Below are 25,673 nucleotides of genomic sequence, written 5' to 3' on the forward strand. Positions count from 1 at the left end.
CAAAGGCCCCCTCTGTCTCGCTCTCCCGCCCCAGATGCTGAAGCTAGTTTGGCAGTGCCCCTGTGGAGATGATGTGAGGAGGGCTCCCCCATGGCACAGCTCACCCTGCAATCCATGCTCCTCTTCTCCAAAATCAACCCCACCCCATCACTCATTCCCCACCCCAACTTCCTCCCACATCTAGCCTCTTTCCTTCCCCTAAATCAAACCCCTCCAAAGGTGTCTCATCTCCAAATCAGGCCCTCCAACAAAAACCAAGTTAGTCTCCCCCTGGCCCTCCCCACCAACCTGCTAGGAGCTGGGTCAGACTTAGGGATGGAGGAGGCAGCTGCTGCTGCTGCCACCCAGCCAAACCCAGCCTTACGTTGGCTGGACAGGAATGGAGAAAGCTGGAGGCTGAGGCTAAGAGTCAGAGTAGGCAGGTCTCCCTTGCATCCCACAGCTGGTGCTGGAGGGGAGAGACACAGTCTGCGGGGAATACACCTAGGCAGAGCACCGATACCCCTTCATTTAAGACCCTCTCCAGTGAGCTAGGACCACAGCACCCTCTGCTGGGCTGAGGGGTAATGCAGTGACCCCGTTCTGCAAACCCAGACCAAATCCCTTGTTTTGCTGTGAACCCTCTCCAAGTGAGAGGGGCCCATGCGATCCCAAAGCAAGAAGAGAGAATTCCTGCTCTCCGGGCACAGTCTGGGGCAGCACAGCGAGCCAAGGCGCAGCAAAGGAATGACACCCACAGAAACATTCTAAGATGTCCTTTTATTAAAATGTGCGTCACTGTTTTGTGTGGCGGCGTCCTTTGCGGTTCTCCAGCTGTCAGAGAGTTTCGGGTGACCAGCTCGGTGGTCTCAGCACTCGAGCCCAACTTGGGGGAACCGTTAGGTGGTCCGTGGCCTCCCGTTCCCGCCCATGGCAATGTAAACGTCAATAGGAACGTTGGGCAGGGTCAGGCAGTGGCACCCGGGGCATCTTCTCAGCTGCCTGCGCAACGAGAGAGAGGGGTTAGTCCTGTTTCCCAGGAGGGCTGTGCAAAGCCACAGATTGAGCCCCTCAGCGTCACAGGTGCATGGTTGAATATCCCGCTGCCATGAGGGGTGCAGATCCCAAGAGTCGTAGGGCAGCTGCCCAGGGATCAGAGCCCATCTGGCTAGTTGAACATACTCCACAAAGGGTCCTTCAGTGCTCTTGTCCTCCTCCAGCTTTACGCAGGGAGGGAAGATTTAGGAGGATAAATTTCTTCCCCCCATATCCAGCTTCTCTGTCAGCTGCTAGCAGCCTGGAGAAGTAATTGAAGGCCACTCTGGAATTTTCTGCCTTAGGAGTCTTCTGGGAGAAAAAGGAACTCCCCCCTCCCCAATGCTCCCCTTAACAAGGGCCCTGAATGCAGAAGTCAGCCCTAGCTGGGACGCAGGTCCTGCACAGAGACCATGTGCCTGAAGAGATAACAACTAAGGGGTCAAGGCCAAGCCCTGATGGTTGGCAATCAGTGGGAGGAGGCCAGCGCTGGGTAGTAATGAGAGAGCCTCTTCCAGGCGGCGATCTCAGCATGGTGAGGGCCCTCAGCCCAGAAATGCCCAACCTGGGCCATGTCCTCAATATTATAAACTAGTAAGAGGCAAAGTGCACAGTAGAGTCATAGATGTGTTAAGGGTTCCAGTGGAACTGCTTGTTTCCATAGAGATGGGGTGCTAATTACAGTATTGGTGTTGGCCAGTGATTAGAGACCTGGCCAGTAGAGAAGAGGGTTTCAGTCATGCTCAGTCTGTTGGGTTTACAGACCGAGCCAGGCAAAAAAAATTGCACAACAATTTTTTGGTGCTAAATGCCGCTCCTGTGACACTGAACTATTTTGTGACTCCCGGTGGATTTCATCCCAGTGCCGGAGTGGGAAGAAATAGAAACCATTTCAAACAAACCCAGCCGTTTTGTTTTGACATTTTCTAAGTGAAAAGGTTTAAACTTTTCAGTTCAAAACCACTTTTCTCTTCAAAATGTCCTGTAATTTTATTTTAAATGATCACACCTGGTAAAATAGGGTCAGTATCAAAACAAAACTTCTTGTTTGACCCAAAACAGTTTGTTTTTTACTTTGTGGAATTACCAGCAAAGCAGAAAATCGGTTCTGCGCCCAGTTCTCTTTATAAAACGGACCCTCTGGCCCACATACCCCTCACTAACCCAGCAGCCCCTGCCCGATATGTCCCCCACTCTGCTCCTCGCTCTAGCTGAGCATCTTGAGCCTGCTCCTCCTTGCAGCTCTCCGCTTGCTGCAGCCTATAGAGGCCAATGTACTGTAGCCCCAATTCTCCCAGAGGCACCAATTACGGCAGGGGGTGGGTTTGATTTTGCCCTTGTCCGATCAGCTATAACAAGGGGAGAGGCAGGGCCAGAAATTGCACCAGAAGGCAGTGCAGCAGCAAGCAAGCAAACCTTGAGGTACAAGGCTTGTGCCCCTAGGGAGAGCTAGAGGGTACAGCCCTGTTACAGCGCAGGGAGGTCTGGCTTGGAGTTAATTACAGGGAGGTGCCTTGGCGTCAATAGAAGTGTCTGACTCCCCCGCCTTCGCTCTGTGATGGAGGGGAGGCAGCAAACCGCTTTCCTCATTTTGACTTTATTTGAGGCCCCTGCCTCAGCCTCATTGTACAGGATTCAGCCCATAGTTGCCTAAAGTCATCCCTGGGGCCAAATCAGATGCCAACAAACTCTTCTGACCAACAGGCTCTGAGTCTGGCTGCATATTCCAAGCTAGGCTGTGTGACAGCCTCAGCGTCTGGTGCCGCCCGGAATGGTTTCGCCAGCTGACAGCCATCCTAACCCTATGCCACAGGAAGCAGGTGTTGGGGGAGGCAAGTTTCCTTCCCCTTCCCTTGGGCACAGGGTGTGGAACTTGCTGGGACACTGAACTGGGGCAAGATGACTACAGCAGCAGCTTTCATCATCCCCCAAAGCCTGATTTGTAGAGCTCACACGCCAGGGTGGGCCTGGAGAAAGAGGGGTGCAGTTCCACCGGTTCCTGAACACAGCCCTGCGAGGCCTCAGCCCTCTGGGCTCATCCTTGGCCCTTTACAGAAGCCCAGCGTGTTCTGAGTGAAATGGGCTGGTGAGCCGGCCCTGGCAGGAGGTGCAGAGATTAGCAAAAGGGGAGAGAAGAGACCACGGCTCCTATTCACTCTGCCCTGTAAAACAGGCACAAAGGGGAAACTTGGGAAGATTAGAAGGGCAACACACCTATTTCTAAGGGTTGAAAGCTTCACTTTCCCAGGAGAATTTGCTGCTGTAAGACATGGATGCAGGAGACCATCCCAAAGGAGGGCCGTTCATAGCAACATCTAAGCACAGCAGCTGCCATTACAGCATCAAGAAGGTGGTTTAGAAAGTGCATCAGTGCTCATGCTTCAGAGCATAATGTGATTGCTAACTGGGGTCAGGAAGTAAGCATCCCACTCCCCCTGTATCGCTCTGGAGGGTGTCTGCCTTCTTCCCAAGCACTGGGCACCAGCTGACTCATTTGCTGTGCTTAGCAATGACAGCTGATGCAGCTGCCCTCACCTTGCTGCAGTGTGCTCAGTGGCAACTGGCTCCTGGGTCTCTGGAGCAGCTGCCAGGCTGGGAGAATCTCCTGCCTCTATGGGGAATCTCCGAGCTTGTGGGGTCTCCTGGGAGCTCATGTCCTAGCCCCAGACCTGTCTGAGTAAAAAAAGGACCAAGGTCAGAGTCTGTGTGACTGGGCACGGTGAGCCCATGATTTCAGGCCCACCCCTGCCCCAAGCTGCCACCCCCTTCTCTGGCCTAGGCTCACCTCTTGAAGGCTCAAGAGAGTTCCCAGGAATAAACCTGGCAGCCGACAATGCCTAGTGCAAAGGGCAAGATGTGATGGGGGCCAGTGGGAGGCACGGAGGCTGTTACATTGTGACACGGAAGGGCTGCTCTGACATCACAGCACAGCCCGTGAGTGGCAGGGTACGACCTTCTCCCAGGCACGAGACTCGGGCCCAGGCCTTCTTGCTGATGATTTAGTATTTGGACTGCAGTGGCAGCTAGGAGCCCCAGTCCTGGACCTTGTGCAAGGCACTGTACAAATACAGAGCAAAAAGCTAGACCCCGCCTCCCTGAGCTTACAATCTAAGTATAACACGAGACACGACCAATGGGGGAGCACGAGAAAACCATGAGACAATGCTGGTCAGCATGAGGGGCATCAACACAAAAGACTGACCTAGTTCACATCTAGGGCTAGTCTTGGGTCAAAGCCCCACCGTGCTGTGAAGGTGAACGGAGGAACTGCCTCTGCCAGCCCTGGGTTTTCCCAAAAAGGCTCTGGGTCTCATGTTGAGGAGGGCTTTTCCCTGACCCTGCCCAGATTAGAAATGTATCTGGGGCTGATCTTTTCTCCCTCCTGGAAGCTGATCCCCGTGGGGATACAATGTGGGGTTCAGAGCAGGATTGGGGTAGCCGCTCACCCTGGACTCTTACCCTGTCCTGGAAACTGAAACTAAACAAATAAAGCCGTCTGGCCAATTTGTTTGACCAACCAGATCCATCTGATCAAACTCAGCTTGTGAGCTCTTTGAGACAGGGACTGTCACTTGTTCCATGTCTGTGCAATGCCCAGGACAAAGGGTCCCTAGAGAAAGGAAGCAGTGTTGCCTATTGGCTGGATCACTGGACTGGGTTTCAGAAGGCCTGAGTTAAACTCTTGGCTCTGCCACTAGGTTGCTGGGTGACCTTGGACAAGTCACTGCCCTTTTCTGCCTCAGTTTCCCCATCTGTAAAATGAGGTTCATTATACTGACCTTTGTAAAGCGCTTTGAGACCTATGGATGAAAAGTGCTAGATGAGAGCTAGGTAGTTTTGTTAAGCACTATGTAATACAAACAACAGACATCCCAGCCCTTGTATTCATTTGAGGTCTGGTCCCTCCCTCCCTGACCCTCAAATTCACTTGGATCCAGCCTTGAAAACTTGGTCAGAGCTGCACATTTAGTGAATACAGCAGCAGGCTGGGGAATATTTGGGGTCTTTTCGTTATGCCAAAGCCTGTGTAATGCTAGGCTATAGAAGCCCCTTACCCACGATCCCCACCAATAGGTCTCTGGAGATTTATCCCATCGCTGCGCCTGGACTGACTCAGTGCAGGGCTGTGAACAGGTTAAGTAACTGCCCATTTGGGGTGCTCACCCCCCGATTGGTGCAAATCCAACCCCTTTGACCCATGCAACACAAGGTTACATCATAATAGGGGCTGAAAGTTTTAAAATGTCCTGCTCCAGCTGCCCCCGTCATCACGGGACTTTGTCTAGGCAGGAAAATGATCTAGTGTCCAGGGCTGCAACTCTTGCAGGCCCTGGTTAGGGAGAGAAGCAGAGCACAGAGATGTCATCTCCCAGCATCTACAGGATGACTTGAGAGAATGACCAGTCCAAAATTCAGAGAGGAGATGGAGGAGTTTTTATTCTCCAATGGCTACCAGCTGGGCAAGACCATTGGGGAGGGGACGTACTCAAAAGTGAAAGAGGCCTTCTCAAAAAAGCACCAGCAGAAAGTGGCAGTTAAAATTATTGATAAGATGGGCGGCCCGGAAGGTAAGAGACAGCTCTGCGAGATGGTTCTGGGTTAGATGGTTGAGGAATATTCTCGAAGGCCAGAAGGGACCACTCTGATCATCCAGTCGGGGGATAATCCACTGAACATGAGCTCCTAGCGTGATGCTGTGGCCGAAAAAGCTGGTGTGATCCTGGGATGCATAAACAGGGGACTCTCGAGTAAAAGTAGGGAAGTTATTTTACCTTTGTATTTGGCACTGGTGCAACCGCAGCTGGAATGCTGTGTCCAGGTCTGAGGCCCACAATCTCAGAAGGATGTTGATAAATTGGAGAGGGTTCAGAGAACAGCCATGAGAATGATTAAATCATTAGAAAACCTGCCTAGTGATAAACTAACTGGATTGCGCTCTTAAGAGTCTAACAAAAAGAAGGTTAAGTGATGACTTGATCACCGTCTATAAGTACCTATATGGGGAGCAAATATTTAACAATAATGGGCTCCTTCAGTCTATCCGAGAAAGGTCTAACATGATCCAACGGCTGGAAGTTGAAGCTAGAGAAATTCAGACTGGAAATAAGGCGTACATTTTTGAGAGAGAGTAATGAACCACTGGCACAATTTGCCCAGGGTCACAGTGAATTCTCCATCACTGACAATTTTTAAAACAAGTTTGGATGTTCTCTGAAAGCTCTGCTCTAGGAATTATTTTGGGGAAGTTCTCTGGCCAGTACCGTACAGGAAGTCAGACTAGATGATCACAATGGTCCCTTCTGGCTTTAGAATCTATGACCTTCCCTGTAACACAGGCTAGAGAACTTCCCCAGAATAATTCCGGTTTGAACTAGTCTTGTACTTTGCCAGGCATCAAGGTATTGGCGCACTTAACTGTGCATAGTACCAAATATCTCCACTGCTTTGCTTAGGGCCTACTTTTCCCTTTATGCAGAAAAACCCTCTGGAGGGGAAAACTTACCTGAGAAGTACTGAGAGAATCTTCTCACATTGTTTTCCACATTATTTCATCAGTGGAGGAATGGTGACTTGCCACAAACTTTTCATTCCTAGCAAAATACATTTCAGGTTTCCCTACTGGATGTATTAAACCAGGGCTTGGCAATCTTTCAGAAGCGGCGTGCCAAGTCTTCATTTATTCACTCTGATTTAAGGTTTCGCGTGCCAGTGATATATTTTAGCATTTTTAGAAGGTTTTTCTATAAAAGTCTATAATTATAACCAAACTATTGTTGTATGTAAAGTAAATAAGGCTTTTAAAATGTTTAACAAGCTTCATTTAAAATTAAATTAAAATGCAGAGCCCCCCAGTCCAGTGACCAGGATCTGGGCAGTGTGAGTGCCACTGAAAATCAGCTCGCGTGCTGACTTTGGCACATATGCCATAGGTTGCCTACCTCTGTATTAAACTAAACTAAAAGGTTGACTAGGAGGTGGGTTCCTAGGGGAAGCTAGTCTCTCCAGAATGCCTCCAAGGCAGGGGACTCTCTCTCTAATTCACTTGGGGGATCTGCTGCCAGTATTTCCCAGACTATCCACTCTTCATCTTCCCACCAACTGGTGGATGATGCAGTAGCTTACTGGATGCAGAGGGGGCTGGATTCACTTAGATGGCTCTGATTTCCTTGAAGAACATATGTACAAGAATTCAGCCCAGACCCTTCTCTAGCCAGCTCACCAGGCTTGTAGGTTGGGGTAACCGCAGTGCCTTTCAGATCACCTCCTATAGCACATAATGGTGTTTACTTGGCCAGATCTGTCCCCTAGACTAAAGCCACAATCAGATAAAAGATTCTAACAACTACACCTCCTTGCAAAGCGGAGTAAAACCATTAGGGGCATAAGTTCTACAGGTTTGTTGTCATCCTTCGTTAATCAATTGAAAGATCTGCTCTAGTTCAGCTACAAAAGATGAGGCTGGAGGCAGGAATCAGATGTGAAATCAATATGCAGGAGGTTGGTTAAGAAGATCAGAATTATGCCTTCTAGCTCTAAGATCTATGAAGCCAACTGAAAGTAAATACGTTACAGTGGTGACCCTGTGATCACTTTACAACCAGAAAAGTTCCTAGGGTTCTAAATGGGAAAGCGCTTCCTTTTAGCCCCAGTTTGTGACAAACAGAGCCCCTGCCTCCATTGAATGGCCAACAGCCCCAGGCACTGCGGCGATACCACATCCATGAAAGATGATAAGCACTCTTCTCGGTAGCTAGCGGCTCCCTTGAGATTTCCCATGCCTTGAACGAATGTCTTTTCTCTCTTCAGAATTTATCCAGAGATTCCTGCCTCGAGAGCTCCAGATCGTCAGGCGCTTGGATCACAAGAACATCATCCGGGTGTACGAGATGCTGGAGTCTGCCGATGGGAAAATCTACTTGGTGATGGAGCTGGCAGAAGACGGGGACGTTTTTGACTGCGTTCTGCAGGGAGGTCCTTTGCCCGAGAGCCGCGCCAAGGTGCTCTTCCACCAGCTGGTAGAAGCGATCCGCTACTGCCACAGTTGTGGCGTGGCACACCGGGACCTGAAATGTGAGAATGCCTTGCTGCAAGGCTTTAACTTGAAGCTGACTGACTTTGGATTTGCAAAGTTGCTCCCAAAAAATCGTAAGGAGCTGAGTCAAACGTTCTGCGGCAGCACGGCCTATGCTGCACCCGAGGTGCTCCAGGGTGTGCCCCATGACAGCCGGAAAGGGGACATCTGGAGCATGGGCATTATTCTGTACGTTATGCTGTGTGCTAGCCTCCCCTTTGACGACACCGACATCCCCAAGATGCTGTGCCACCAGCAGAAAGGGGTCTCCATTCCTGGGCACCTGGAGATCTCAGACGAATGCCAGGATCTTCTGAAAAGCCTGTTGGAACCAGACATGATCCTCAGACCTTCCATTGAAGAAGTTGGTTGGCACTCATGGCTGGCAAACTCCTGATAAAGACCATGTCACGCTCTCCCCAAATAAAGGGGACAGATTGCTTCCAGAATGCTTACATATATTTTAATGTTACGCTTGGTTTCCAGTCTATCCTTCCATCCTACCTCTCTTCCTCCCAGCGCCTTATGCAGAGGATGGCTGGCCTGCAGGGGAGGAATGGGGGGTTGCTCCATTTCACACCTTCATCAGGGACTTTACTCATTCAAACAAACCACATGGTCTGAACAAACATAACAGTGTTTGTGCTGTTTCCTTTGTAGCTGGGCACCTTGGTGAAGTGGGGAAACCTGGGATAGTGTCTAGCCACCTTCCCAAGCCATCTCTAGTGATGGCACCTCCAGAGAACACCCCAACTGAGAGGAGAGAGCAAGCAGAGAAGTTGGCTCCTCCATGCTGGGAGTGGGGGAAACATGGAAAATTACGGTAGGGTTATAGGAGCAACAAGGGGAAATCAGTGGGGAAAAAAAAATCTGCTCAACATCTTAGTTGTCTATATACAAATGAAAGAAGTAAGGGGAATCAACAGGAGGAACTGGAAGCTAAATTATCACTTAATTTCCATCACAGAGACAAGGGGGGAATAAGTGTCATGATTGGAATAATGGTACAGAGGGGTACAACTTGTTTCAGAAGGGCTGGCAGGATAAAGGCAGTATTGCATTATATAGCAATATATACACACTTGATCCGAGGTCCTGAAGGAGGTGAGAGGCAGACCAGTTGCGAGTCTCTGGGTAAAGACAGAAGGGGTAAACAATAGGAATGTCACAGTAGGGGTCTACTATAGACTACCAAATCAGGAGGAGAGGGTGGATAAGTCATTTTATAGAACAAGTCACAGAAATATCCAAAACACAAGACCTGGTAGTAACAGGAAACTAACTACCCAGGCATCTGTTGGAAAAGTAAAATGGCAAAACACAAAATTTCCAGTAAGTTCTTGGATGTGTTGGGCAGACCACACACTTTCAGAAAGCAGAGGAAGAGCCAATACTTGATTCTGACCGAAAGGGAAGACTTGGTAGCAAATCTGAAGGTGGAAGGCAGCATGGGTGAAAGTTACTATGAAATGATAGATTTAATGGTTTTGTGGAAAGGAAGGAGTGAGATCAGCAAAATGAAGACAGTGGACTTCAGAAAAGAAGACTTGAACAAACTCAGAGAACTGGTAGGTTAAGGTCCCATGGCAAGAAAACCTAAGGGAAAAAGGAGTTCAGGGGGGCTGGCAGTTTCTCAAGGAGACAATATTAAAAGGCACAACTTCAACCTATCTCGAGGAAAAGGAAAAATAGGAAGAATAGTAAGAGGCCAATACGGCTCTCAAAGGAGCTCTTTAATGACCTGAAAATCAATAAGGAATCCTACCGAAATTGGTAACATGGACAAAATACTAAGGAGGAGTCCAAAACAATAGCACAAGCATATAGGGACAAATTCAGCATGACAAAGGCACAAAATGAGTTACACCAAGCAAAGGACTTAACAGGCAATGAGAAAAGAGGTTCTTTAAATACATTAGGAGCAAGAGGACGAAGAAAAGTGTAGGTCATCTACTTACAATTAAAAACAAACTTGACAAATTGGAAAATTGTTCTGAACGGACTGTCCAGCCTGCTCCCAAGCTAGACTCATGCCCAAAGCAGGAGCTGCCACTGGGCAGCAAACCACACCCAGAACCATTTCAGAAGGATGGCTACATGTGGCCCTGTAGGTGGTGGAAATAAAGACAACCAACACAGGCAGCTGATTCTGTAGAATTCCTTTAATTTCTGTTAACTGCAAGTCTGTAAAAGGTTCAGGAGAAAGTTGTCATTACAAAACTAACAGCTGTTAGAATCTCTTTCGCTCAGCTATAAAATGCTCCCAGGAGATGCAGTATAATTTAAAATAGAGAATATTGCACAAATAACCAAGAGGTTAATTAACTAATGAAAAAGAGAGAGTTACAAAGAGATAGGCAAGCTCCACGCTTTCTCCCAGCTCCAACCTTGGGACATGAGCTTCCAGCTGGGAACCATACCTTTAAATGAGACGGGAGTATATACAAGGGGGTCCTCGCTGGGCACAGCACGAAGCGCAAACGACATGGTCTCAGATACTTCCAGATAGACACCAGTCTCCTGGCAAAGGGCCCCGCTACACAAGGGTCCAACCACATTGGGGGACCTAGTTACGACAGGGATGTCTCCTGACTTGGCTCCATCTCAGTAGAGAGGGGACCTAGCTGCATTTTTCCCATGTCCCTGAGATGCACCATAGACTAGGAGAGCTAGGCTGTAGCATGGCTGAGACCCTTTGAATCAATTCTACAGTGACAAGCTGGAGTCATGCTGTAGGCTGGTCCCTGAACCTGGTAGGCTTTGTGGCATAGACAGGCTCTCAGGCAGGAATCTCGATCACACAGCCACTTTCAATGCACCTACATCAGCTGCTGCTGCCACTGGAGAATCTCCCCATGGGAAAACTGACACTCCAAGGCCCCGGAAGGCTAGTGATGTCTAAAAATATAGGGAAACCCACAACCCCAGTAAATTGGCCCTTAAAGAAGCAGAATGACCTAAAGAAACTATGGATAAAACCAATACTTTGAAGGCCAGAGACGGGGTAGACGCTGTCCCTTTAAGATAACTGTGTACTGGTGACATCCACTGGGGAGCAGCATTTTATGACAGATCAGAAGGACAAAGAGAAGGGAACTCCCCTCCCGCCCAGGACAGAGACGACAGACCGAAAAGGGGTCTACAGCAGTCAACAGGGGCACGAGAAGGAGTCGGAGCCTTGCAGGGGGCTCAGCTGAATAGGAGCAGAGACGATCTAGCAATATTTGGAGTGCATGGGAGACAGGCAGGTCCTGCTAAGGAGGTGAAAGGGAGGGATGGACTTCAGGAGAGGGATTCAAGCAGCAAAGTCAATAGCTACAGTGACCAGTCCCTGCCACCAGGTACCATCTGTTGTGCAAGATGCTTTTGCCTCCTGCTTTACACAAAACAGCAAAGAGTGGTGGGACCTGCTGGCACAGGCTGATGTTTTAAGTAGTGCCCACCATTCCTACATTGGGTCTTTTAAGTGACCAAGCCGGGAGGCTGGTGCACACAGACAGGGGCAGTTCTGCCCTGGGTCTGACCCAGGTCCACTGCCTGTCCAGAAAAGCCCATTCAGGAGAAAAACTACAAGCGTCAGGATGTTGCCTGAGGAATTAAGGACAACAATTAAAAGTGCTCACCGCCCAGCAGAGCGGAGAGAGGCAGTGCAGATAGCAGAGCAGGGGATGGTGAAGTGACTCCCTTCGGAGGCAGGCTGCTGCTCCTGTAGCTGGGAGTTTGGGTTTACAACTGAAAAGCTGCATCCCAAGGAAACAGAAGGAAGTGCCGGGACTTTCTGTAGCAGCTTTTAATACAACAGTCCAGGCTATGGTTCAGGAAGAGGCAGGGAGACATTTAGTTCCCTCTAGAGAAGCCTGGCTCTAGACCAAAGCCTCCAGCCAACTGCCTTTCCTCACAGTGGTAACTGTAGCAGTACAAAGGGGCTTCCAGTGCTGCATCTCCAGCCTCTGGTCAGTCCCACTTTGGGGGCCTGGAGTAATGAGTGAACAGGAACAATTCACACTGAGGAGCCTTCTAAACGGCTGTACTGTAGGTTATATTCACACACAAGTAGACAGTCAGCAAACTGACACCCTGCCAATGCAGACCAATCCTGCCAGGTGTTTCAGTGTCCGGTTCGATACCAGGGCCCCACCTGACCTGCCACCCACCCCAGGCCTCAATCTGGGCAGCCAGTTTCAACTCTGTTGGTCTCTAGGACCTAGTGAGAAGATGCACCCCCCTCCCTAGCACCCCTATGCATATGAGTGTAACACCCACTACTACCTCTTCCAGCATCTGAATGGGTCATGAGTTTGAGCTACCCCTAGGATTTAGCAGGGATGGAACTCTTCCAGCCTGGAACCGAAAACCCCAGCACAGTTACACATGAAAGGAATAGTCGATCTGTGATTTAATTCACATTGGATGGTGGGAATGAGCCTGTGACACACACAGAGTAAGCAATCGCCTTATTCCCAGTCCTCCCACTCTTCATCTTCCAGCTGTAAACAGGAGAGAGACATCTATTAGTCGGTTTAGACAACACCAGCCATCCACCTCCAGGCGCTTTAGGCAGCACTGGACACTTAGGGTTTGTCTACACTACCACTTAAGTCAATGTAACTTATGTCGCCCATGGGTGTGAAAAGGTCACCCCCTGGAGTGACACAAGTTACAGCGAACTAAGCGCTGTCTACACTGGCGCTAAGTCGCTGGGAGACGCTCTCCTGCTGACATAGCTTCCACCTCTTGCTGAGGTGGAGTAATTATGCTGATGGGAGAGCGCTCTCCTGTCAGCACAGGAGGTCTTCACCAGACGCACTGGAGCTGCACCAATGTAGCGCAGTAACGTAGACTAGACCTTAGTGGCCAGACAAGGCAACCACGTCCGTGCAAAGCCTGGCAGACACAGAACATACCTTGATTGCTCCAGTTTCACTGTTCTGGGAAACAAGTGTTCTTTTCTTAGTAACCGTCCTAGTAGCGTTTAAGGGTTAATTCCCTCCCTCTCTCTAGCTAGTCCCTGCATGACTTTTGTGGGCAAGAGCCCAGATCCACATCTGGCTCCCACAAGGCTGTTCTATTGTGCTCAGAGTCCTCACTGTTGGAGCACGAAGAGTTCTGGTTATTCAGCTGCTACCGGCCGCCAAGCCCAGCTTCTCTTTGGGAGGAGAGGCAAAAAACCCTGTGGCTCTCTAAAGCACATTGTGCTGCACTGCCTTGCTGTCTGCAGAGAGGATGGGTGTTGTTCTGAAGCCTAGAAATTTCCCCTTAGTTCCTACATACTAGGATTACTCTCCTCTCAGCTTTGTGACATAGGAAGTTGGCAGCTGACTCCAGGCGGGAAACTCCCAACAGCAGTAGTGCTCATGCACAGGTGCAATGAGAAGCCTCTGAAAATAACAATGCAGCGTGGATTCTGCTCTGGGAGGGATCTTCTACCAAGTCAGCACCGCCAAGCCCAGTGCACTGTGTTGCTTACCTCTCCGGACACTTCCACCTTCGAGAGCGCCAGCTGCACTTCTTCTTCTGTCATGTCCAAATCAAAGTCTTTCTCCCAGTCCTCACTGATGTCAGTGCTGGAGCCTGAAATCACATGACACTGAGGTTAAGCCCTCTAGAAGGCAAAGGGAAAACGGGAACTCTAAAAGCTTTGGTGGGACCTGATGATGCATTGTGTTTCTCAAATCTTTTACATCAGAGTCCCTGGCCCTTTAGAGTGAAGTAGATTTCACCAGCCCAAGATCATCCTACCTGGCTCCTGCCAGCTCACTGCCCCAGCTTTGGGGGCCCAAGATTTGGGGTTAGCAAAAAGACCCCTCCCCTCCTCTGGCCCCGCTATTCCCCAGTGAGATGTTAGTAAGGGCAAAGCAGGGTCCCTGAAGCAGCTGACTTCAGACACCACTAAACAGACAAGGTCTCCTGGCTCAAGTGTTCTGAGAGCTGAAGACTTGGCTCATGGCAAAGGGCACCTGCAGGCCCAAAGTAACACAGAATCCAACCCAACCTAGCCACAAGATATCAGCAAGATTGAGGAATGCTAAGGCCATCTACCTCCAGGCTTGACTAACCGCTAACCAGCAGGTACCTGGGGTAAAAGAACATGACCAAGTCTTTGCAAACTCCCAGATGATACCGACAATTCCCAGGGTCTCCAGGTGGAACCTCTTCAAAGCACATGCATGCCGAGGATCAGCTTCTGGAGCGTTTGCGTACGTGGATTTCCGACCCATCAGTGAGACGCCAACAAGGAGGTTACAAGGCAGACAAGAAGCCAGATGAGCGGGAGGGGGAAGTCTGCCATGCCCTCCTGAGCTCACTACTGGCAGGAGGAGGAGGGTAGAGAGTAGGTCTGGACCGAACCAGACTCAGACTTCCCCTGTGTTCGGAGTCACTTCTGTTTGCAGGGGGGTGAGAGCAAAAGGGAGCTCTGCCCAGCCCCACTCCCAAACAAGAGCCAAGCTTTAGTCACAGAGCAAATGCAGCAGGTAAAAGGGGACAAGAGCTACACAGGTATTCAACGTTACCATGACCCAGCTAACACCGCCTCTCCCCCGTGCGCTCTGGGCTGAGAGGGCTGCTCCCAGCTGACCAGAGGCCAGGTTACTGATGAGGACTCTCAGAAAGGAAGAATTTCACACCATCACTAAGTACTTGCCACCACCCTAGCACTCTGTAGCCCCAGGGGTAACCAGGAGGGGAAGAGGGTGTCCTACTGTGTCCTGTTGGTAAACTCAGATTTCTTCTTCTAACTTGACCCCCTTCCCCAGTATAAACCCACATCTAACGTACTAAGCCTCCTTCCCAGGTCCTGCTGCCTGGAGCTCAGAGGCATTTCCAGCAGCACCAGTACCTTCAGGGCCAGGCAAACACAGACAGGGTACATGCAGCTCACTTGAGGGTGGTGTGTGTACCCCCATGCCTGTGTCTGGCTTGCTGCCGAGCCTCTTACCATCACTAACTGTTGACGCCCCAGACCCTGGACTCTGGCTTTTTAGAAGCCTCAAAGAGATAAGCAGAGTTAAGGCTTTCAGAATGAGATGAACAAACCACAGCTACACCACGATCCCAGGTCACCCTGACCACAGATTGTCAATAACTTGAGTTGCAAAGTTTGACGCCCCCAGGTGGCAAAACTGTGTATTACTGACGCTAAATGAGAAGTGAGGCAATCCAGCCCGTCACCATTCATCACGCTGAAGGGTCAGATCCAGCAAACCCTTCTCCCTCCCAGAGCTTCCTACAGTCACTACAAAGCCAGAGAATCCACATCCGCCCCTCAGTATGCTTTGGGCAGCGAGCTGGGAAAGGTTTGTTCAGGACCAATGCAGAAATCATGTACTGGGCTGGTCTAGAACTTGCTCCACTACAGGATCTGCCTGTGGGGGCATCCCTAGATGGGTTTAGCTTGGGGGTTGGCTATGTTAGCAACACATGGAACACGAATAATCAAAGGGTCCCAGCATGGGATCATCAGACACCGCTCACTCTCCAGCTCACAGGCCTTTCACCCACGAGTCACAGCTCAAGGTCCATGTAGGCTGAACCCAGGACACATAGGAACAAAGTGTGTCCATTATAAATCAGACTCCATACCCCTGAGAGCTTTGTTCCCTCGGGGACGGTCCCCGGTGATGGCTCAGTGCTGACAGCAGTTACCCACCTTTCTTCCCATTGTTGGAGGGAGTGGATTTTCCACTGTCGGAGTTCAGCTCAAAGACTCGTAAGTCTGTCAGCCCATCCTCTTTGAGAGTCTTTATCTGGCCCGTTGGCTTGCTCTCTGTCTGCTCCTTGAGCCCCGCAGAGCCCAGTTGCTCTGAAGACACTGCCAGCTCTCGAGTGGCTGTAGGACAATGTGCAGATTCTGCTGGTTTTGGCTGGGAGCCCTGCTCTTCAGAAGTAGCTTCCAGTAACCTTTGGGAGAGGTTCCTGGCCCCAGACAGCTGTGTTCCAGTCTGTAACTGTGCATCAGGCACAGAGGCAGGGTTTGCAATCTGAGTCACAAGGGAGACACTCTCGCTGCTCTCAGATGGGGTCACCTGGGCTGGGGCTGGGACTGCAGCAAGACCAGACCAGCTTTCCTCTGCTGGCTCCTTTATGCTGGGGATGGGACTTTCCTCCAGGGTCGGGGGAGCAGCTGCTGCTGCTGCTGCTGCTGCAGGGACAGATGTTTGCTTTCCCTCTTCTGGAGATTTCAAATTTACACAAGGTAGGGGTGACATCCCCAAAAATTCCTCTGTGGGAGGAGAGTGGAAAAGGATTTCAGCACCTCTGTATGAAGCACAAATAGGCAGAGAACTGCTGCTGAAAGGAGCACCTCCCTCACCAACCACGGGCATCAGAGCCTCCAGCCACTGCTGAGAGCAGCACCAGCACCACAGCCTAGCAAGTCCGCTTGTTCCCCCTCTGCCTACTCTGGGGATAGGCCCCGCTAAGCCTCCCTGCCAGATATTTCCTGCCAGCGTGTGCTCTGGTACAGGCAAAACTCCGGAGCAGCAGGCCCAACCTGGAGCTAACGCACACAGGAGATAGTCCTCAATGCCCAGCTCCGTCCCAAAACTTTCGCTGTGACCCTGGGCATGTCACTTCGTCTCTCTGTGCTTCCCTAGCTGTAACATGCGGATGATCCCACAGGGGAGCTGAGAGGATCAAACCATTCAGGTTTAGGAAGCATTCTGAAACTACTGTGACAGGAGCCACACCTATAAAGTAGGCGGCCCCAGAGTTTTAACCAGCCTTCCTTCCAACTCTTCAGAGCAGGTCCAGACAGCACAGTGGTGCCAGGAGCATTCACCTCACCCGTGCTAGGGCTCCCACTGGCATTAGCATGGTGCAGCCAATAGCGGCAGTGGGTTATTTTGGGCCACAAAGCCGAATACAGACACAGTCCAGGGGGGCGTGTTTCAGCTGGACTGGGGAGTTGGTTTTATGACAATTAGCAGGAAACATTCTACAGCACCCTTTCTCCTTCCCAAACCCACCATGGGGGTCTCTCAGCTTCCCGGACATCTGACTTACCCTCTTCCTCTTCCCAGCCTGGCTCCTCGTGATGCACGCTCTGCTCCGCCCTCTGCTTCAGAGCTTCCCTCCGAACCTCCTCCTGCAGGGAATTCACAGCTGCAGTCAGGAACAGTGCCCATACCATCTCCTCCCAGATCCTGGCCCCAGTGTGCAGAGCTCCAACCCCTGCAAGTTCCCTACACCATTGTCACTAATGGCAGGGACTTGGGGAAGGGAGCACAGTTCTCTGCTGCTGTTCAGGGAATAGCAGCTCTTCCTCTGATCGGAGATGCACGTTGAGTAACGGCCCCTTCGCACAGCTCCTCACCACACTTCACCCTCCACTTTAGCTTCCTTGCAGGGGAGACATCCCTCGCCCTGAACCCACCTGCTCCAGCTGATGGACTTTATAGAAGTAGCGCTGCCAGAATTCGGAATGAGAAACAGCCACTGGGACCTGGGACCATTGGAAGGAAAGAAGAGAGGGAAGGATTCAGTGAGGAGGGCCTGGGGATGCTGCAGTCTCTGATCTCACTCCCCTTGGGGTTTCTATGCCTTCTTGGCAAGGCCTGACACTGCAAATCCTTTATCCTTCTGGCAGAGAACAACTCCAGGGGCTCCCACTAGAACCCATTGACTGATGAAGCAGACACAGTAAAACAGTCGCTAGTGAGCAGCCCTTCCACCTATGACAGGCCACCTGCACCGCCTCAACGCTCCCAGCCCTGCAGACCTGGGGAGAGAACAGCAGGGAAACCCAGATCTCCCACACTAGGCCACTTCTCCCACCCACAGGTCCTTGATTGGCGTATCCCAATCCCATCTCCCTGAATAAGACAATACTCAAAATCTTTTCTTAGACCACCAGGCACCACCCTGAGTCTCTTCAGGCAAGGGCTGCCAATCCACCAACATCAGCAACTGCTCGCTCTCTCTGGGCTGACCATCACTCCGTTCAGAGGTGGGGCGGCTTAACCAGTGGTACAGGGAATAGAACCCAGGCATCCAGACTCGCAATTGCCTGCTCTAACCACTAGACAACACTGATTTCCCTCTGCTCATTCAACTGCCCCATGACTTTGCCACTGTGCCCATAGTCCCCCAGCTTCAACCACTCCTGGGTGAGACTGTGCCCTACATAAGCAACCTGCGTTTTCAGAATGCAGATGACTTGTTGTCAAACATCTGCTGGAGACTCATTACCCAAAATTCACCAAGATGCTTAGACAGACAGAGGCCAGACAGCTCCAGAGCAGCACATGACAACTGGCTCTGGACCTGCGATGCTGCAGTCCACAGGCAGAGAAGAGCCCAATGAGTTACTTGGCAGCAAAGATGCACAGGCTGCCCTGCTTGGCTAAGGCACGTTGCCATTCCCCTCCATCCCAGGCCCTGGAGCCCAAGAAGTTCAGTTTCCTACTCATATCTCCCCTGCCTCCCAAACGCTGGAGACTTCAGGAAGGTCTGAGCCTGCCCAACCATGAGAGAGTGCAGGAGCCAGGCAGCGCCTCACCATCTTGGTGTAGAGAGCCCGGATGGAGGGGCTAGTCACCAGCAGCTCCGAGATCTCCCCTTTCTTCTCCTCTAGGTGAAACTGCGAGAGCCAGGACTCAAAGAGCTCAGTGGGGCCTGCAGGAGGGAAGCAGAGAGAGGTCCTTGGAACAAATGAGACAGGGACAGAAAAACAGGGAGTTAAGGGGAAGCATGGTGTCTGGTGCAATCAGATGCCATTGGAGTGAAGAAGCCAGGCTAAGACAGCAAGGGGTGTCACAGAGGCAACAACCTGAGTCCCAAGGAAGGGAGCAGGAAGCACACCTCACTGGCTAAGGAGCCCAAGGTGCTTACTCCTGCGGAAACACTGATGGGATCCACAGCCAGCCCCTGCCCACAAGAGGCAGGTCACAGTGAGGAAGCAGGTGAATAAGAAGAGCTAGAAGTGCCCTTGACAATATCCCTTTAAAACTGCCCATCAGGTAGGTGGGGGGTGGGTTGCATCCATGCCCACCCACACCCCACTCCATCTCAGACACACCACTTGCTCTGCCTTGCCCTTCCCATGTGTCTCTCTACTGGAACTGAGGCTCAGCATTCACTCTTTGGCAAACTGCCAAGGCAAATTGCTGGATTCCCAGCACCAAAATCCCAGAACAGGTTAATCAGGCAGCAGCTCTGCAGGTTCCCACACAGCACCGGGCATGGAGCCTCAGCCACATCTGGGCAGGGTCAACTCATAGGCTGCACAGTTAACTCAGTTGCCGTGGCCGCTTTGCCAGTAGGCAGCCCATGAAGCCAGCTGTGGTGGCAGTCTGTCACGGGGGCACTTGTCTACAGGGACTCCAACCCTGAGACCGGCCAAGCACCACACACACTAACACCTCAATGTCTTCCCCTCCAGCCCAGCCCTCGTCCTACCATCCGGTTCGTTGCAGTAGGTTGCTGGGTCTGACTGCAGGGTGTAGAGACGAGCCTGCAAGACAGCGCACACACAGGAAGGGACAGCCATTAGCATGAGGGGCGGCGGCTGAGCTCAGTGACTAAGTGGAGTCTGTCACACACATCTCTGGTGGGAGCTTAGGCATTTCCCACCCAGCGGGCAGTGAGGGGCATTCAGCACCTAAGTTCCCTCTAAACTGCATGGCCACGCAGCAGCCTATTAATCGCCACGCAGGCGCTCAGGGCTGCGGCAGGGAGAGGCGCCTCTCCCGCGGCCCCAGACCTGCCACAGCCAGGGGAGAGGCACCTCTCCCATGGCCCTCAACCCAGCTCCGGCCCAGACCTGCCGCCGCCAGGGGAGAAGTGCCCCTCCCTGGCCCCAACCCAGTCCCAGCCCTGTCCTCTGCCCCAGCCCTGAGCCACCCTCCTGTACTTCGAACCCCTCGACCACACCCCCGCCACATGAATTTTGTTATATGCACCAGTGTGTCACACATCATCTCCATATTGGTGCACACAACAAAATTCATTCCACTCGTGCATGGGAAAAATTAGAGGGAAGACTGCTCGGCACATACCTTGGTGCTGTCGTACGGTTCTGTAGTACCAGAGGGTGTTGCCATCAGCGTTATGACATCGCAGTCGATGGTCTTATCTGGGGAAGGAGCGAATGTGTCTGAGATGACACCCAGGAAGTCTGCGAGTCCTTTCTTCACCTTCTCAGTCGTGCCTGAGGAGCCTTCCGTCTTTGCAAAGGGAAAGACAAGGAAATGATCTAAACAGTGGTGCCTGAACCAGAGAGACAGTCCCATGTGGTGTTTTCCAGTGTCAGTGTCCCTTTAAAGAGAGATAATTCTCCTCTCTTTCAAGGGTGGTAGTGAGGGATTGTGCAGGCCAGGCTGGCCTGAGGTGAAAAGGTGGTAGTGGGTGGTTAGGCGGGGTGATGGCAGCAGATAGGCAGGGAACAATTCTTGGCTGTGGGGTGGGGGGGCAGGTAGGAGTGGCTGGGTTGGGGAGAGGATAGGGAGCTGTGCTGTCATAGTAACAGCTGTACAGGGCAAAAGTCTCCTTTAGGTCTAGGAAAGGGGAACCTATCTCCAGGCTTATCCCAACACCTAGGCAGAACATTCTGTGCCTTACCTGGTGGCACAGAGGGGCAGAGGAGGAAGCTGATTCCAAGCCTCACAACAGCAAAGAGAATGGGGACCCAAAGAGGGCAGGGGATAAATTAGTTCCATCCAGTCTCCAAGCAGGGAATTCAGATCCAACTAGATATCCCACCTTCCTCCCACCCCAAATCACATAGTCTCACTCTCAGCTAAGAGCTTAACCAGCCCCAAGCAAATGGAAATTAGCTGCAGGATTCCCCTTGCAGCATCTGCCACTGTTATGCAGAAACCTGGCCTGTGGTCCAAAAGGATCCCCGCCCTCAGAGTCAGAAATGGAAAGCAAGAAACTGGCCCTTCTGGGAGGCACAGCAGGCACCTGTCCCGTCCCATCTTGACAACTGCGAATGGGCCACTGACATCAAACAGTCCTGGCAGCCATAACAAGGGAATCACTTAGGGTCATCACAGACACTTTGCACTGGGGAAGAGAGTTCAAATTTAAAGTCCAAGAGCAATGTGAACTCAGATCATGCTATAAAGACATTTCTTGAAAGGATTAGTCTGTGTGCTGCCAGAATCCCGTTTGACAGCTAGCTCCACTCTCTCTAATGAGAGTAGGAGACAGAATCCTGGCTTGCCTGCTATTACTTACAACCAGTTTCTCCTTGACCACGCTGGCGGTGGCAGCAATAGTGCATGCTGTATCATGCTGCACCACCTGGGTGAACTCAGTCAGGTCCCGCTTCATGAACTCCAACGCTTCCGTGGACTACAAGACAGAAGGACAAAGTATATCAACCTTGGATTCTCACACAAGTCCATCTTCACCCTAGGAATATCTGAGGTATCACAAACCCGGGAGCAACAGAGGCTTCTAACCTGAGGGACTATTCTGTATATGGAGATGACAGGGCTCTCGCAGGCGAGGCTCTACCAACACCATAGAAATAGTCATGTTTCCAACACAGCTGGGAAACACAACTATGCCCAAACCACGTTACAATATGTTCCCTCCTTGCCAGTGCGGATAGAAAAATGACGTTTTAACCCTGGCAGACAATTGGGCTAAAACCTGACTCCTTACTTGTCATGGACACGCCAGCGTACATTCTAACAGCAATGCTGTAATCACGTTTCCAGACTATTTAGAGGTGATCGATGCCATAGTGCCCACAGGGCCTTAATAAAAGCTGTCACTAGTGCACAGATCTACAGGGATAACTTTAGACGTAGCAAAGTGATTGGATTATTTTTTATCGACGCTTTCTTGGCTCCTTTATTATTGTTCCAATAGCCTTTGAATGAAAGCTGCAAATATCTTGATGAGTCACACTGCCTACTTTCAATCTTAGTGTAGCTAAACTTCTCAGTCTCATGCCTCTGTGAATTGCAATGGTGAGAGGCAGTATGCTCTGGGCATTCTTCTTCCTACTGCCTGCAGTACAAGAGGCCTTTCCAAAGTGCAGCTCTATAATGACAATCTAATTCAAGCTTGCAAGTGGCTTTTCACAGCTCACATCTGAGGACATGGTTTCTGTCTGAATAAGACTAAGTTAAGACTTTCCAGTAAACAGATTTCCCCAAGAGTAGATGGTAACATAAAAGTAATGAACTGAACCATTATTAGAGCAATAACACTTTACATTTGTACAGGACTCTCCATGCCAAAGGATCCCAAAGCCTCTCATAACATCAAGCTCTGGGGGGAACTGCAGCAACTGACTAGTACAGGGCATCTCACACAACATTGTTAAGAAGGGAAATTTTGGCTAAGGCCTCTGTCCAACAGCTCCTTTTAGGTTAAGTGCCACTAGATAATTCATATCTTTGCAGAGCAGCTACGCTCTCTGCTAGCAGGGGCTCAACCAACATTTCACAGCTTACTTTAAACTAATCATAAGTGATGGAATAAAGTTCTGCACTGCAACACTGCTGCCTTACCCCAGAGCTGCACAGTTGCTTAAGAAGTGCCTTTTTAGAAGACAACAGAGAGCATGAAGGCAGATTGAAGATAATACCCACATCATGGCTAATGCCCACATCATGGCTAATGCCCAGTTTATGTTAAACACCAGGCTACAATCCATTGGGAGAAAAGGGCATTCACAGAATGACTCAGCGCCATAGACTACTTTAAAAAACAATGTAGAAATCAGGAAGAATTTCCAAAGGGAATAGGATTACACAGCAAAACAGAAAACACCCTAAGAGAGGCTCCTTACTGGGCCTGGTCTGCTCAGGTTACAGAAGAACCCACAAGAAGAGTGAGAAATCCAAGTAAATGATTGTGTTTTTTCTATGGAAAGATGCAAAATTTCCTTAAGCAATAGCTTATCCTGTTCCATACAAGCAACCTCCTACCTTCTCTTTGACAGTCTGGTAGCTTTGCTGCAACCAGCTTCTCCACCAGCCTCCATCTTCCCTGTTACAGGATAAACATATGAAGCTGAAATTGTGAATTTCACATTACAAACTCACACCAAGGAGTCCATTAAAACATACATACATACAAACCCCACCACGTGAACAAGCTACAGCGACCGCTTCTCTGCATTCAAACCCTTTGGGCCTTCAGAGAACCTATCCCTCCCACCCAGTAACTCTTCTTTCAAAAGTTTAAGCTTCAAAAGGGTTGCAATTAAATGCAAACCACCCACACATTGCACCCCTGGGCTGTGGCACGAGACCCACAGTATGAAACAAGCCATCTCCATTGACTTGCAGAGTAAACCCAACCCCAAAAGGAAGCAGGGAAATTAGGGGGTCAGTCCCCCTTAGTTTAATCATTGCAGGGAGATCCAGTAACAGCGAGGCTTGGTTGGTTTTTAAACTATGGGATTTTAACCAGACCATGTTTCTAAGCCTCTCCTGTTCCCAACCCAGAGAAACAACCCCCATCACAAGACACACTCTCCATTTTCCCCATGGTTTCTGCCACACCATAACACTCCTTCCCCTTTACAGCCAAATTCCCTGCTACCTTCAACCCACCCCTCCAAATCCCTCCCAGCCAGTTCCCTTCCCACCGCCACAGTCCTCCACACAGCCTCCTTCCTACCCCCTGCCCCAACCCCCCCACCTAGCCCCCTTCCCACCTTCTGTGCCCAACCCAGACCCATTCCCACCATTATTCTCTCCAGCCTCCAACCCCACCCAATCCCCTCCCACCCCACCCTCTGCCCACCCCACCTCGCCAACCCCCTCCACCTCTGTGCCCCCCACCAGCACCTATCCCACATACGCTCTACCCCCACTCCAACAGCCAGCTCCCTTTTCCCACCCCCCTGTGCCCCCAAACCCCTTTCCACCCCTCTGCTTTCCCACCACCCTCTGCCCAACCCGTTCCCAGCCAGCTCCTGGTCCCACCCCCTCTATCCTCTCCCCTACGGAACCATCCCGTCCCAGCCCAACCCCTCTGCCCCCCACTTCCTGCACTAGGCGCCCCCCTCAGATCCTTCCCCCCCCCCCGCCAAGGGACCCCCCCGCTCTTGCGTTACTTCACCCTTCCGCCATGTTGGACGCCTGGACGTCACCGAATATTTACCTTTGACTCCAGAAGCTCCGCCTCCTGGCGGGCTCTTTTTAGCCACCGCCAGTGGGGGTGGGGCGATGGGCCGCCGCAACGGCAGGCGTAACGTCACTTCCTTTTTTTCAGCGGGCTCGCCGAACGGTGGCTGTCTGAGGGTCGAGAGAGCTCGAAGCGCTCAAGATTACCCCTCCCACCCCGGGAGCTAAGAGCCTGGGACCCCCGCCCGGCCCCCTACGGGTGGGCCTCCGGTCCCAGCGCCCGCCTGTGGCCAGGGCCGCCCGTTGCTGCAGCGGGGGGAAGGGCGTCTCTCTTCCCCCCACCCCCGCCAGCCCTGAGCACCAGCCCCACTCCGGGCGCTGCCCGGGGTCCTCCCTCCCCACCGCCGCTGGTGCTGCCCGGCCCGGGCCCCGGACCGCGCTCCGCCGAGCCCTGTGGCGGGGAGCCCCTGGCGCAGCCCCCCTGCTGCGGGACCCCGCGCGGATCCGCTCTGCGGGTGTTGCCTGGTTCGTTCCCATCACAGGCACCCCCGGGGGTCCCCGCAGAGGTGGGGTAACGCTCTGCCTTGGCCGGGCTGTGGTTTCTCAAGCCGCTCCGTTGGGTAATCCCGGCTCTTGGGAAAACAGCCCCAGCCAGTATCTCTCCTCTCGGGGCTGACTCCTGTTTCTTCTAACACACGGACCCTGCTTTTGCCTGTTAATTGTCCCACCTGGCAGTGTCAACCTGTCTGCCCTCCATCTGGGTGTAAAGAGAGAGGGCTCAGGTATTCCTGCAATCTGCTTCGGAAGAGCTCTGCCTAAGCTGGTTAGCGTCTCTCTCTCACCAACAGAAATTGGCCCAATAAAAGATATTACCTCACCCACCTTATCGCTCTAGTTTGCTTAACAGTAATACAACTTTATATTGGCCATAATTACTGGTGGAGTGAAGATGATCTGTCACAGCATCATCTAGGACTCTGGCAGCGTGAGATTGCTTTCAGCAGCATCCTCTGTGCCGGGTAGCCAGGGCCTCAGCCAAGTGCGCATCCTCTGAGCAGAGTTATGATCCCAGCTACAGGTGCTTCCTTACAGCAGCAAGCTGCCAAAATCAAGAAGGAATCCAGCAGCATATGCCTCCCCACAGGAACTAGCTTGCCAGAGGTCGTTAGGATGGTGATGATGATGTTTGTGCTGTTTCCACTGTACAGCTTTCTACTCTCCCTCTTTGCTGCGGGCAAACCTCGTGTTCCATCTTCTCTGGGGGGGGTGACTTCAATGGCAGTGCTTCTGTGTCAGCAAGAGCACAGCTGTGGTCCTAATAATTAGTTCCGAAGCACAACCTTGAGTGACAAGAAAGTCATAGAAAAACCACCCCCGACAGTGAGGTTGTGATGAAGACAAACCTCCCAGCACCCACAAAATGTTTGAGTCACTAAATACTCCTATTCAGTACATCCTCGTGAAGGGCCTGATGTCTGATCCTGCAGTGCTAAGCACAGGAGTTGGGGTGTTTGTGGTCTCAGGATCTGACTTATGGTTTCAGTTTACAAGTG

General features: G+C 51.4%; 3 protein-coding genes across 6 annotated transcripts; 1 reads left to right on the forward strand and 2 right to left on the reverse strand.

Annotated features, from left to right (window-relative positions):
• Positions 1–740: 740 nt before the first annotated feature.
• On the reverse strand, positions 741–5,389 carry FAM229A (family with sequence similarity 229 member A). Of its 3 annotated transcripts, none has more exons than XM_032787793.2 (3): positions 4,217–5,389; positions 3,550–3,683; positions 741–981 (listed from the first exon to the last, which is right to left on the reverse strand). In XM_032787793.2, the coding sequence occupies exons 2-3, from the start codon at positions 3,666–3,668 to the stop codon at positions 879–881; spliced, it is 222 nt and encodes a 73-aa protein (XP_032643684.1). In that variant the 5' UTR covers positions 3,669–3,683; positions 4,217–5,389; the 3' UTR covers positions 741–878. The 3 variants fall into 3 exon arrangements, with proteins under 3 accessions (XP_032643684.1, XP_032643682.1, XP_032643681.1); XM_032787791.2 differs by having other exon boundaries at positions 3,550–3,687; positions 4,217–5,386; XM_032787790.2 differs by lacking the exon at positions 4,217–5,389 and having other exon boundaries at positions 3,550–4,200.
• Positions 5,390–5,410: 21 nt separating this feature from the next.
• Positions 5,411–8,650, forward strand: TSSK3 (testis specific serine kinase 3). Its single transcript, XM_032787795.2, has 2 exons — positions 5,411–5,582; positions 7,822–8,650. The coding sequence occupies exons 1-2, from the start codon at positions 5,411–5,413 to the stop codon at positions 8,481–8,483; spliced, it is 834 nt and encodes a 277-aa protein (XP_032643686.1). The 3' UTR covers positions 8,484–8,650.
• Positions 8,651–10,230: 1,580 nt separating this feature from the next.
• On the reverse strand, positions 10,231–24,132 carry BSDC1 (BSD domain containing 1). 2 transcript variants are annotated; one of them, XM_032787788.2, is made up of 11 exons: positions 24,116–24,132; positions 22,975–23,035; positions 21,266–21,382; positions 20,083–20,250; positions 19,484–19,538; positions 18,585–18,700; positions 17,460–17,528; positions 17,090–17,171; positions 15,735–16,307; positions 13,554–13,657; positions 10,231–12,573 (listed from the first exon to the last, which is right to left on the reverse strand). In XM_032787788.2, exons 1-11 carry the CDS (start codon positions 24,124–24,126, stop codon positions 12,541–12,543), a joined length of 1,389 nt encoding a protein of 462 aa, XP_032643679.1. In that variant the 5' UTR covers positions 24,127–24,132; the 3' UTR covers positions 10,231–12,540. The 2 variants fall into 2 exon arrangements, with proteins under 2 accessions (XP_032643679.1, XP_032643680.1); XM_032787789.2 differs by lacking the exon at positions 24,116–24,132 and adding an exon at positions 23,128–23,230.
• Positions 24,133–25,673: the final 1,541 nt, after the last annotated feature.

The sequence above is a fragment of the Chelonoidis abingdonii genome, chromosome 25 (assembly GCF_003597395.2).
Source record: "Chelonoidis abingdonii isolate Lonesome George chromosome 25, CheloAbing_2.0, whole genome shotgun sequence".
NCBI lineage: Eukaryota > Metazoa > Chordata > Testudines > Testudinidae > Chelonoidis > Chelonoidis abingdonii.

Coding starts and splice junctions, on each gene's coding strand:
- TSSK3 (XM_032787795.2), top strand. CDS start 5,411: ATGACCAGTCCAAAATTCAGAGAGGAGATGGAGGAGTTTTTATTCTCC. Junction 5,583..7,821: donor TAAGATGGGCGGCCCGGAAG/GTAAGAGACAGC, acceptor TTCTCTCTTCAG/AATTTATCCAGAGATTCCTG.
- FAM229A (XM_032787793.2), bottom strand. CDS start 3,668: ATGAGCTCCCAGGAGACCCCACAAGCTCGGAGATTCCCCATAGAGGCA. Junction 982..3,549: donor ACTGAGCACACTGCAGCAAG/GTGAGGGCAGCT, acceptor CTCGTTGCGCAG/GCAGCTGAGAAGATGCCCCG.
- BSDC1 (XM_032787788.2), bottom strand. Junction 17,172..17,459: donor AAGTCCATCAGCTGGAGCAG/GTGGGTTCAGGG, acceptor AATTCCCTGCAG/GAGGAGGTTCGGAGGGAAGC. Junction 12,574..13,553: donor AGGTGGAAGTGTCCGGAGAG/GTAAGCAACACA, acceptor TCCTGTTTACAG/CTGGAAGATGAAGAGTGGGA.